The 13,542-nt window shown below is 37.2% G+C and overlaps 1 protein-coding gene across 2 annotated transcripts in view; it reads left to right on the plus strand.

Moving 5' to 3' along the window:
* COL9A1 (collagen type IX alpha 1 chain) overlaps positions 1–13,542 on the plus strand; it is an 84,573-nt gene that overhangs the window by 33,099 nt on the left and 37,932 nt on the right. For both annotated transcript variants that reach the window (XM_028097803.2, XM_088024324.1), the window contains 6 exons: positions 150–203; positions 1,088–1,120; positions 2,071–2,127; positions 3,791–3,844; positions 7,952–8,005; positions 10,490–10,543. In XM_028097803.2, coding sequence (XP_027953604.1) covers positions 150–203; positions 1,088–1,120; positions 2,071–2,127; positions 3,791–3,844; positions 7,952–8,005; positions 10,490–10,543 — 306 coding nt within the window. The remainder of the gene's footprint in view (positions 1–149; positions 204–1,087; positions 1,121–2,070; positions 2,128–3,790; positions 3,845–7,951; positions 8,006–10,489; positions 10,544–13,542) is intronic.

A 13,542-nucleotide genomic window follows, 5' to 3' on the forward strand; every position in this document is an offset into this window, starting at 1 on the left:
TATGGGCCACCCATCGATTTTCGTGGCAGGTCTATGCATGGTTGAGCTCTGTGGGGGTTTCTAGTAATATTCTCTCATGCATCACCAGTTTTATGCACTGTGTTTTGACATGTGTATAACCACTGTGTCACGATTTTGAAATAACTTAGGGTGACCCTGGGAGAAGAGGACCACCTGGCCCCCCTGGCCCCCCAGGACCCAGTGTAAGTTATTTGCAGCTTGAATTTTCTTGTATCTGAGAGTTAGGATTAAAGAAACCTAAGAACCAAAAAATGGAAGTACTTGTTAATCAAGTCATCATTCTAAAATTCCAAAATGGCTATCAATTTTTTCACCCATTCAGAGCATGAGTCTTTTTAGGCCCGAAAAGTAGAGGAATAACAATAATTTAAAAGGTGGTTTTCTCAGGGAATGGCTTACTCATATATTTGAAGTCCTTTGACATTTGTGATTTCTCAAATGCTTAAAACTTGGCTGTATGAAAGGGATATTTTCAAATGAACTAAGGTTTACAAAGGATTTACACAGTAAGCAATTTAAAAAATAGGGGTTTAAGCAGGAAATAATCCATATTTTATTTCTTTTCAGTTTTTTAAAAGATGTATTTATTTGAGAGAGAGAGAAAGAGAGAGAGAAAGCACATGAGTCGGGGGAGGGGCAGAGGGAGAGGGAGAGAAATCCTCAAGTAGACTACCCACTGAGTGGAGCCCAAAGCGGGGCTCATCTCATGATCCTGAGATCCCAACCTTTTTCAGGTTTGGGCTGAGCTGAAATTAAGAGTCAGATGCTCAACTGACAGGGTGCCCTGCTAATTCATATTTTAGATGTATGATCCAGAATTCCCCATATTATCTCTTCTGTCTCTCATTTCAGTTCCTTTCAGCTCCCTGAAAGAGGGGTCTTCAAAAGGAATATGCCCATGAGTCAAAGTTTAAGAATATTAGCATATTATATGTTGCTATTTGTTCCTTATATCCTATTGAACAAATATTTTTATTATATTTTTGTCCAGTGGACTTTCTATTATAAGTAGGTTTGAATAGGGTATTTAACTATATTCTTAACTTTAATATTTTCTTTACTTTAGGGAACAATTGGCTTTCATGAAGGAGATCCATTGGTAAGATGTTTACCTTTGAACGAAACACAGTTTAAGTCAAAGACAATGTAATCTTCAGATGAGTTCTCTTTAAAATTATCTTGCTGGAATATGTCGTATTTCTGTGTTTTACTTTACATGGATAGCAGAGCAATCCATTGCGCTAGTGGGCTGATGGTTTGTATAAGTGGTTTTCATTATGGAAATTTTTTTTAAGATTTTATTTATTTATTTGACAGAGAGAGATTGAGAGAGAGCACAAGCAGGGGAAGCATCAGGCGGAAGGAGAAGCAGGCTCCCCACTGAACAGAGAGCCCAATGCAGGGCTCCATCCCAGGACCCTGGGATCACTACCCGAGCCGAAGGCAGACGCTTAACGACTGAGCCACCCAGGCGCCCCTGTTTTTGCTTTTCCCTAGTCTTTTTACTTCATGACTAAGGCATCGTTTTCACCAGAGCACCCCAATTTCAGAAGCTAGAAGTCAAACAACTCCCTCTGAGACTTATTTTACTTATAGACTAATATTCAAATGATGTTGGGAAACTGTACTAAATGCAATTTTGGCCAATTTGACAAGGGTTTTTGTGGACCTCACGATAGAGCTATTCTGGTGGAAGTGGGAAAGGGAAGGGATCAGGTTGTGGTACACTATGTTGGAAGCATTTGGTATACTAGGTCTGGAAACATTTTATTTCTTTAATAAATCTGAAATAAATATGACAAAATATTAGCATTTATTAAATCTGGATGGTGAACACGTGGGGGATGCTTGTTCTATTCTCTGTGCTTTTCTGTAAGCTAGGAATATTTCTGAGTTTAAAAATGAAATATTGAAAAAAAGGGATATTCAGACTTATTTAATGAATATAACTATACTGGGATTCTGAAGCTGCAATTCCTAAAACAGTACCATTTTGTCATAAAGGGGGGGCTCTAATTTATGCTCTCTCTACCTCTCTCTCTTTGGCAGTGTCCCAATTCCTGTCCACCAGGTCGCTCAGGATATCCAGGCTTACCAGGCATGAGGGTGAGAGAATAATTTCAGTATTTTATATTCAAGAGTATTATCCATAGAGAAAAAATAGATCCTTTCCTGTAAACACTGTCCTTTATGGTGCAAGACCCCATTTTGACGGATTAGGCCTGTCTGTGTTTGCTTATTCTTCGGCTTAGTCTGTGGTCCTTCTTCAGTCCTAGAAACTCCAGCTGGTTCCCCTGGCAGGTACATGGAAACATGGATGTTTGATTACACGGTGCTTCTCTTGTTCAGGGAGGAAATACCAGTAAAATGTACTGGCTTGAGAGATGCTATAACACCAGATTAAGGTTCCAAAGTTTGCTTCCTATGAAGGAAGACTGGGGAGTAATTGCACCCATAATGTATTTGAAACTATTTTAGTTAAAAAATTGGGAAAACAATGCAAAGTAGGCAAGAAAAGAGACATCCCCAAAATGTTTTTCTCTCACTCTATATCATAATTGCTTCAAAATTTCTCATAAAAAATACCAAATGTTGGGGTTAAGTGGCTCTTTCTCTCTAGTCTGTGGGGTCTGAAGTGATTTTGAAAATTCCAGACCAGAGGAGTTCTGCTATGATCTGAAAGGCCCCAGGGCACTGGTTTTCCAATTATGGTTTTCTCTAAGGTTGGTTTAGTGGGTTCTCACAACTGCAGAAGATTTGGTCCTGGATTTTTTTTTTTTTAAAGATTGTATTTATTTATTTATTTGACAGAGACACAGCAAGAGCAGGAACATAGGCAGGGGGAGTGGGAGAGGGAGAAGCACGCTTCCCGCGGAGCAGGGACCCCAATGCGGGGCTCGATCCCAGGACCCCAGGATCATGACCTGAGGCGAAGGCAGATGCTTAACGACTGAGCCACCCAGGTGCCCCTGGTCCTGGATTGGTGTCTTATTTTTCACCAAGACCTACACTGTCAGAACAAGAAAGTCTCCAAGGGTGAAAGCTCTGATAGACTTAATTTTGGAATGTTCATTTCCCATCTGCCTCATGTTACCACCCAAAGCACACACATGCTTAGAACTAGTGGCCCGACAAGAATAGAGAGGCATTTTCTTCTCATGCTATGCAGCTTTCATGGACTGCCCTTTATGGCTTTCCCTTTGCATTTGTAATTGTGTACAAGAAGAGGTGGAAGTCGTGCATCTGGGGAGCTCCCTTTCTTATATCAGCTCTTTTTCCACCTCCAAGAAGTAAGTGGGTATAGAGAAGGTGGAAGGGTTTTCGGAGCAGCATGGAGAGAGCAGGGGATAGCCAGCTGAGCTCGGTCAGGACTGTTATCTTTGAGGAAAAATTCCTGATGCTGGAGAAGGCTTAAAGCTGTTAACCCAGCTGTGAGAGGAAGTTTGCGACAGAGGGATCTAGGGATCAGCCAGTAATACATCATGTTGCCGAACTGGGTAATGAAGCTTTGTTATTCTAGAACAGTGTTTTTCTATTAACTAGAGCTAATATTTATCATATACACTAGTCATGTAATACACGTGGTGGTATTAAGGTTATTGAAGGCAGTCATTTTCTTTGTGACATAACCTTTTTCTGGGTAGCACACTGACACAGATTTAGGGAAGCAAGATCACTTTATGAACCTTCTGACCACTTTCTGTGACAAACCCAATAGAATTATTTTTTAATTTGTTAATTTATTTACTTGTTAATTATGCATTTTTAGGGTCATAAAGGGGCTAAAGGAGAAACTGGTGAACCTGGAAGACAAGGTCACAAGGTAAGAAAAATGAGTATATAGTGGGTAAACTGTGATTAGGAGGTAGTGATTACTTTTATTACAAGGAATTTTAAGGAATAAGAAAGCATGCTATTTTATCCTTCCTTTTCAAATGATAATTGACAGGTTTTCAGTAGCTGCATAGATATTCTGACTAAGCATAATATTCTCATGTTGTTCAATTACAAGAAACAATAGTACACCATACATTTCATTCTTTCCTGTGTTGCTGCTCCTTGCTTTCTTTTGAAATCAATCACACTCAGCTTTTTTTCCTTGATGCTTTTGGTAGTCAAACATTATTCAGCTAGTTTTTCCACTGCACTAAACAAAATTTTATGACATGTGTAAAATTTTATGACAAGTGGTGCTGACACTAGCAAACAGGAGGTTGAGAGCTGATAGCTTCTCATCTTAAGTTCTGAAATAATTTGTCTGTTTCTGACTCCATTTCAGTAGAATTTAGATTTTGAGTAATTTGAAAGTGAGTGATAGACTTATGTTATTATCTGGATAGAAACATGGAATCCACAGCACCACTTGCCTTGGGGCTGGCGTGCCTTGCAGAAAAACCAAGGCAAAAATGTGAAGTAAGATGACTTATTTGCTTTTTTAAAAATCCACTGGTGTAAATTGTCTAAGAATTTTACTTCCTGCATAACAGAAGTTTTGTCCCTGTTAATTCTGTGATATTTTACAAAGTCAAACTGTTCTTATTAATGTGGATTTTCTAGACTTTGTTGACTGTGCGCTTCTATGCCTTTATTGGGCGGAGGCAGAAACTTGGTTTTTTTCTTTGGAAGTTAAGAACTGGAGAGGCAATTTATTATATCGTCAGGCATTAATATCCTTGAACTCTAGCTAAAATCAGTCTGTTGAACAACCTGAGATAATCAGAATAAGTAAGCCAATTTTCTCGACCCTATTACAGTTTGGACATTTATTTCTAGTCTTTAATTACTTGGGCCCTGAGTAATTAAGGCATTTTATCTATCTGGAATGTAACAGCTGGGTTCTTAATGTCAAATTGGAGAAAGTAGAAAAAAGTTGAGTACTTTAGAAATTTTTCTGCATGCTCATTCCCCCATTAAATCTTGAAATTCATAGTTGAAAAAAATTCAACAAATATTTATTAAGTACCTGCTGTGTGCCAGGGTTTATTCTAAGTGCCAGGGGCACAGAAGTGAAAAAAATATGTCCCACCACAGGAGACTGGCTAAATTAAGTATGACATATCCATATAATAGAATATTATCTAACCACAGAAAAAGGTATGTAAGGATATCACATTATACCAAAAGATATTCATGAGTTAATGCATATAGTCAAACAGATATGGTAGACTTCTGTTATTTTTGGTGCCATGCTCTCTTCCTTCTTCTTTTAGTGACCCCTTTTCTTTGGGGGAACTTTTACAACCCCATTTGGGGATGGAGCTGTCAATTAGAGTATTTTCCCCGTCTCCCCAAGAAACTAATATTATTGATACCTATACAAGTTAGTTATCCAGACTCTCAAATTTGGTTTGATTTTCAGTGAAGAACCTGAAAATTGTTTGGGTGTGTGAGATAATTGGCCAAAATTTTATTGGTCCTTTAATTTATTTCACATGTTGTGTCACTTACACCTTTCAGTGGTGTCTTTGAAAATTTATATGGGAAGATAGGATGACAATAGTTCATTGAAGAATGAACCTTAAAAGTGTAATAGATGCACTGAACTGTAAACTGAAAGTGGATTCACAATTCTGCCTTGAATTTATTCTACAAATTAGTTAATGAAGATTTTAAATTTTGTTTATGGATATAGGAATGAATAGTCAAAAGTCTTTCAGTAAAATGATAATAAATTTCTATTCCTAAATTTGTCATTATGTTGTGGTTATTGATTAGTTGTGTGCTATTCATCTGCTGGTAAAATATTTAAATCAACTATATTACTCCAAGGTTTATCCTGGAATCTGTAGGAAAATACCCCAAACCTTGCTAATGAAAACTTACTGTACCACAAACCTTGCTAATGAAAACTTACTGTGCACATATATCAATCATTGTTGTTTTGATAGTTAGGCAGGGACATAGATATAGCAGTTAATTACACACATGTGTTGATTATCCATTCCTTGAAATAGCTAATTCACTGGCTTTCCCATTGGGACTGCCTCTCCTCACTGTCAGTCATATATTCTTATGGAATATAATCTGAATAAAATTATGAGAGTGAAACCACTATGTAATACTCTCAATACTTGATTCAAAAGTCAAGTATAAATGATTTAGGCATAACCTAGTTCTTTGCAGTTATGCCCAAAGGTTCTATATTAATATTGCTGTTCAATTTTCTGTATTTCTGTGTGTGTGTGTGTGTGTGTGTGACAATCTCTATAAGGTATAGTTTGTAGAGAAAGAACATGGATGAATTGAAATATGTAATAAGCAACAGAAATAGATTTTTATCTAATATTATGCACATAATATTAAAAATGAATTTTTCTCATGATTAATTTTACAATTTAAGATATCCATTACCACAGGAAATGTAGGGCAGTATATTTCTGTAAAAAAAAAACCTTGTCAGAGGGAAAAGTAACATTTTTTCAGAGTCAGTCAAGTAATTTTCTGTAAGAAACAGCAGTTGTATTTCTTTTCTAACATTTTAAATATACTAAATTATATATACTAACATTTTAAAGTATATCAGAGGTTATAAAATTAATATCAAAAAGTCAAACAATAATTAGTTAGAAAACAAAATGGAAGAAGATTCCATTGGCAATAGCTACCAAATAGTCAATATACCTTAGAACAAACTTAAATATTCAAGACTAATATGAGGGAAAGAGCAAAGCTTTATTGAAGGAAAGAAAAAGATTTGATTCACTAGGGAGATACACTGAGTTCCAAGACAGACTCAGTATTGTAAAGAATCTAATTCTCTCCATATTAATCTTTTAATTTAGTGCAGTCCTAATATAAAACAAGTAGTATTTTTGTGAGGATTTTCCAAATAATTCTAAAGTGCATCTGGAAGAGTAAACATTTAGGAAAAACTGAAAAATAAGAGTAAACATAAATGAAAAATAAAGCTAAAGGAATTCGCTCTATCTAAGACTAAGATATATTATAAAATTTCAATAATTAAAATGTGGTATTGGCAAATTCATACAACAGATGAGAAGAGCAGAGTAGGAAATCTAGAAACAAGTATATTTCACAATTTACTATATGTTAAAGAAGAATTTTCCAGCCTATGTGGAGAGAATCTAGTATTCAATAAATGATATTATAGAAAGTGGCCAATTGCCAGGTGATTTCTTTTTTTAAATTTAAATTCAGTTAGCCAACATATAGTACATCATTTATTTCAGATGTAGAGTTCAGTAATTAATCAGTTGCATATAATACCCAGTGCTTATCACATCACATGGCCTTCTTTATGCCCATCACCCAGTTATCCCATCCCCCCACCCACCTCCAAAAGTGATAGATTTCTACTTTATATTTTACATTAAAATCAATTAAAGATTTCTATGTAAAAAATTAAACTATGAAGTTATAGAAGAAAAATACATATGAATATTTCTATATTTTGGGTATGGAGAAAGCTTTTCTGTGGGTGACATCAAATGTACAAGCCAAGAAAAGAAGGACTGATTTAAATACTTTTTCAAAATTGTTTTGGTAGAAAAATTGTAATAAGAAAAGTTAAAAGTGAAAATCACAAATAAATGATCTTGTAGTTGCTGGAAAAGTTTGCATAGCATGATCATATTTTCCTAATAACACGCCCCCACACACACACACTGGGAACATGAATGTATATATGTTCTGTCTCTGTCCTTCCCTCCCCCATGACCCCATTATAGAGAAGCACCTAAGATGTTACTGATATTTATAGTTGAAAGGTGGGCTTTGGGTGACTTTATTCGTATACTTCTCTGTATTTTCTGAATGTCCTACAATTAATATGTATTACTCATGTAAACTAATTTAAGAAGGTATAGTAACATAACTCAGGGGATGCCAAGTGAATTTCGGATGTGCTGAGTCATCTATCTATGCTCATTTGCTGGGATAACATTTGGTATGCTTTTCTGTTGTTTATTAGGGTGAAGAAGGTGACCAGGGGGAACAAGGAGAAGTTGGAGCTCAAGGACCTCCAGTAAAGTATTTTTAAAAAATATTTAACTAGGATATGCAAATATTCTTTTTCATGACTTTTGGAATATTTCCTTTTTAGCATTTGGATTAATAGTATTACATTAACATATTTTCCCACCAAGCCAGCATTGGGAGATTTCCAATTTTTCAAAATAGGAAAGGATCCCCATTGTATATTCAAGCACCATTTTAACAGAAAAAAATTTACTTATAATTACATACATTCATTTACTAGCTGAAAGTAAATATTGAACACAAGAGGTTGATATATATATTTTATATTCTATGGTACTTTCACATGATATAGAAAATTTCATGTACCCTGAATATACAGCAGGTACATCATCCACTGGATTTAAGTACCTTCTGCCAGCATGTAATCATTATAATTAGAACATTCTTAATTGCTTGTAATCATGTCTTTTAATAAAAAGTTAGTCCCTTGTACTTTGGCAGATTGCTGCAATTATATGCACAATGAGGTAATTTGGGGCATTGGCATACTTCAATTTAAAGTGTTTGCTACATCAAAACTTATGCTACTTTTGTATACGAAAGTAGAATTGTCACACTTTTTTTCTTGTCAAGATGAGTAGTTCGCAATTATGGAAATAATAATTTCTGGATATTCCTTGAACGTTGCAGCTAGCCGAGGCCTTTACTACGTAAGGGACATGCTCAGGTCCTGCTCTCGGGAACTGAAGAGTTAGGGAGGACAAATATGAGGCCACCCCTCCTTGTCCTGCTCTGCTCCTCCCCAAACGACTGGCTTTTTTTATGAAAGAGTTCAGGGAGCTGTGTAGATTAGTACTTACCCCAGAGTTTAAGGAAATTCCAGCTAAAGGAAATGAGTCCGAGCATCTCTAAGAATGGCCTCCTGTTTTTAAGCCACACGAGAACTTTAAGGAAACCTGGAGGAATACGAGGTGTTTATTTCAGAAGCTTGTCTTCCCTGAGCCTTTGAAAGAAGAAAATAAGGAGATGGACTCTATTTTGTAGGAAGGAGATAGCAACAGTGTAAGAGACGTATGCTTTTTTTTTTGTTGTTGTTGATCTGATGAAAATTTAGTGGGGACTTAAAGTTATTTTTAAAGCTATCCTTCCAAATCCTGAGAACAGGATTTTGCAAGCAGCATTTAAAAATGTTTCCATGGATTAAGGATGTCTGTTGGGTTCTGCATGGCTCCAGTGGCCCACTGGGGGCTATCGTTAGTGCTTGCTGACCTTCTGGTGTTTGGCAGCAGGCTTGCCAAAATGTTTCTATAAACTTCACAAATGTTCACTTTTGAAATGTGCATCTATAAAGTAATGCACAGATTTAAAAAAAAATACTTTGGGGAACATTTATACATAAGCTCTGTCCTTCAAAGTGGTCACCTGAAGAGATAATACATGGCATGCTCATGTCACTAGTATTGGCTCAGATATTTTTGGAATTCTTTTTGTAGAATTATCTTCAGAAAGAGCAGTTTTAATCTGAAATGGCCATCTCTCATTTTATATCCCAAGTGGTTATCCTGAGCTGGATCATCTTACACATTCTGGTCATTCCTAACTGATCTACACAGAATTTGTGACTTATCTAGATGCAGCCAGGGCTGGCCAGAAAATTTCCCCATTTTCTCCAAGGGAGAACACAAGAGAATGACTGGCCTAGAGCTACTTGATCTTAAGCCAGTTAACAAATTGCTCAGAAGTGGCCACTCCCCCTTCCTGAAGGAGCATCCCCTTGCTGCTCCTGCCAAGAGAGCACCTAGGTTCCGCCTTTACAGGATCCACTCCTGGAGCCCTGCTCCTGTGGGGCCAGAGAATGGAGAATGGTGACATTTCAGTATTTAAGGAGATTCTAGAAATCAGACTCACATCCTTATCTTTAGGCTTACCCACTCCTATGCCTGAGATGGGGTGAGATGGATTCCTTGTGCCCCAGGGGGGAATGCAGAATGCCTCTATCATAGAGATGGTGTAATGAGTAGTGACTCCTAGTGGTTAGTAGAGACTTCAGCTCCTTTTGCAGGTCCTAAGCTTTTGTGGACTAGCCTGGAAACTGAATGGCCTTTGATGGCATACATTGGTGGGGAAAAATCATTCCAAAGTTTAAAATCACAACCATCTTATGTGTAACCAAGCTACAAATTATGAAGGAGGGAGAGATGGCAGTGTATTCTGTACCTGAGTTAAAAAGTAAGTCAAAATACATGATTGTAACTTCTCTTAAGCTAATGATGTTTACTTTTTTGTCATCAGTTAATTGCTCCAACTCCAGGTTTGTGTACATCTTCAGGGTTTTAGAAGAGTGTTTACCATCAGAAGAATTCTCCTTGGATTTTTCTTTCTAAACTAGAAACATTTGTGTACATAATGTCACTATTTCTTATTGTTACCTTGAGTTATGTTAACATCCTTCTGGAGCAACTTTTGTGATGGGATAAACAAGTGTGTGCTTCAACTGAAAAAAATTCACCGTTCTTTTTTATGTTTCCAGGGAGCTCAAGGATTACGAGGCATCACAGGCATAGTTGGGGCCAAAGGGGAAAAAGTAAGATGATGATGATGATATGATATCAAAATGTAAAAATATTTAAATGTTTGCCCATTTAAAAATATCTTATTTTCAGCAACATCATTTTTTAATTTCTTATTTGCTTTGTAGGTGTTTGGTTAGGTTTTCACATTTCTGTTATAAATATAGATGATAGAAATGAGTAGGTATGTATGATACTTATGTATTATATATTTTAAATTATCTTGGGTAGATAGGAATAGACAGGGATGTTACATTTGTATTTCTTTATCATTACCCATAGTTGATACCGAGAGCACTGACACAATACCTGGAAATCAAAGCAAATACAGGGGAGGTTGGAAATGGAGAGGCAAGAGAAGGCAGGATCTCCCCAGGGACACTAGGGCCACCCGTGGACCTCCCTCCAGCCTGGCTGCTGAGCTCTGTCCTCAGCGAGGATCATACACTCGTGGCCAGAGTTTACCAACCTGTCCTTAGCCCCGTCTCAAAAGCCAGATTCTCCTACCATTTCCATAGCAAGGCACCGTGAGATGATGGGGAGATTCAAAGAGGAATAAGGACTTCAAATTTGTTATTTATTGGGAGAAACAAACGAGTAGATAGCTAACTACCGTGGGAGCAAGAGACACACGAATTTGAGGGCAAGTAGAGTAAGGGAGGGAAGACGAAGGAGTGCTGGCTATTCTTGATCAGGGAACTGGGAGGGCTCATGGAGGAGGTGACATTAGAAAGATGCCAGGCCTAGAAGGATGACATGTTCCCACTGGTGCAGGATGGAGGATGGGGAATGCTTGGCTGGGTGATTATCATAAACAGAAACAGTGGAAACCTGGATGTTCCTGATGTGTTCAGAAATGTTTTTCTCACTGTGTGTGTGTGTGTGTGTGTCTGTGTGTGTGTGTGTGTGTGTATAGGGCTGTGTCTAGCTTCTCTATCAGATTTTAAGAAAATGGTTACCACTTAGAGAGTACATTAGGAAAGCCAATTTGTAGGTTCCAGGAGAAACAAAAAAAGCACTTTGCCTGCCACCACTTCTGACCTTCGCCTCTTTCTCTTTAGAACTTCTATGGCTAATTTGTGTCATTTCACACAGAAGCACAGAGACTTTTATTAACAGCTAAGCAGGAATAACTTGCACATTGTAGGTGCTCCATAAATTAAATTTTTCTAAAAGAAATGCACATTTTTGGAAATTGAAGGAATTATTTTGTGACCATTCCATCAACTTCATTTTTCTTTCAGCCACTTTGTTCCTTCTAGGTATTCTCATTCTGCCTGTTTTACTCTTTTATTTCCTCCAGAATATCTTTTCTAAAAACACTGTATTTAAAAAAAAATACTTCGTATTTCTATATTCATGTTACTTTAACATTCTGTGTGTATCTCTTCTGTTATTAAATAATAAATTCCATTTATTTTGAAGTTGCTGATACCTAGGCCTTTGCTTTTTCTGGGTTTAAATCATCTAAAATATGTGACTCCACACTTTGAAACCAATTACTGTTCTTGATATGCTCTTTATTTGAAGTATTTTTTTTACTTGGCATTTTTCAAAATTTCTCATTTCCTTTGAGTTCTGTCAAATTGCTTTCAATAACAAAAAAGCAAAAAAAAAAAGCAAAAAAAAGCAAGCTCTTCTTATGAACTCAGACCCCTGGAGTGGTTGCCTAGTAACAGCATTTTGGGACTGAGCTCATGCTGAACAGAAATAAGAGAGAGAGTGAGTATATCACAGACATTTCTATAATGCAAAGGCCGGGCTCCACGCTCACAACGCAAGGTGAATGATGAATTCAAGGTCTTTTTCGGGTCTTCCAAACCTCTTCTTCCCTGGTGAATGTAAAATGCTTTCTGCTCTCTTCTAGTTTTTAGGGATCAAAGAATTTCAAGTCTCTGTGGTGCCTCTGCTTCAGTTGTGTTCTTTCTTTGATTCTGCCTTTTCTGAACCTTCTATCAAAGGTTTTCTAATTCTTAATTCTTACTACAGATGCTGTCCACCTGGTTTTCTTGGCCTGACATCCATCCAGCACTCTTTTGACTGTTTTCCATTTATTTTATCATCTCCTTATCTCAACCCTATTCATTAGGAGATGGACTGTTGACTTCAGTCACCCTTCTGCCTTATTCACCTAGCGGATGAGAAAAAGATTTAAAGAAGGCGGTTGTATTTTATCATGTAGCATATGCAGGAAGCACTAAAACCCCCCGATATTTTTGTTTTAAGATCACATTTTGATTCTTATTATTAAGTAAGGAGGTGAAATGTACAATATAACCAAGTCACCATTGATTTCAAGATAATTAGATTTATAAAGCTCTGTAGTTTCCATCTCTTGGTAGGGTGAATCTGTTGTTAAGAAAATAGATGTATCGGGTGCCTGGGTGGCTCAGTTGGTTAAGTGACTGCCTTTGGCTCAGGTCATGATCCTAGAGTCCCAGGATTGAGTCCCGCATCGGGCTCCCTGCTCAGCAGGGAGTCTGCTTCTCCCTCTGACCCTCTTCCCTCTCGTGCTTTCTATCTCTCATTCTCTCTCTCTCTCTCAAATAAATAAATAAAATCTTTTAAAAAAAAGAAAATAGATGTATTATTTTTATGTTAACCAAACCTAATGTCTATCTAGGATGGAATGGGGGCTACTCAAATCCTTATTACAATTCATTTTTCTAAATCACGTGACTGGACTTCTGAATCTGGATCTTGGTGGAAATCCAGTGTCACAGAATCCCACTCACAGCTGTGGCAGCTGCAGTCCATGGCAACCATTCTGTTCTTTGGGTGGCTCCTTGGTCTTCACCATTAATGAATAGCCATAGGAATCCTGAGAACCCCGGAGGGTGACTCCCAAATCTCCTCTGATAGGTTTGCCAACTTCTCAAAATAGGTACCAGTGTTTATAATTCATGTCATCAATCAAGAATGGCTGCAGTGTTAAAATATCCAGAGTGGTATCAAAGATTGGCCATCAGTACTCTTGGTGGGATGAGGAGACGTAAACTAGTGTTTTCATATC

This window comes from Eumetopias jubatus, unplaced genomic scaffold (assembly GCF_037043125.1).
Source record: "Eumetopias jubatus isolate StellerSeaLion01/CBP00866 unplaced genomic scaffold, mEumJub1_p1.0 scaffold_6, whole genome shotgun sequence".
NCBI classification, from domain to species: Eukaryota; Metazoa; Chordata; class Mammalia; order Carnivora; family Otariidae; genus Eumetopias; species Eumetopias jubatus.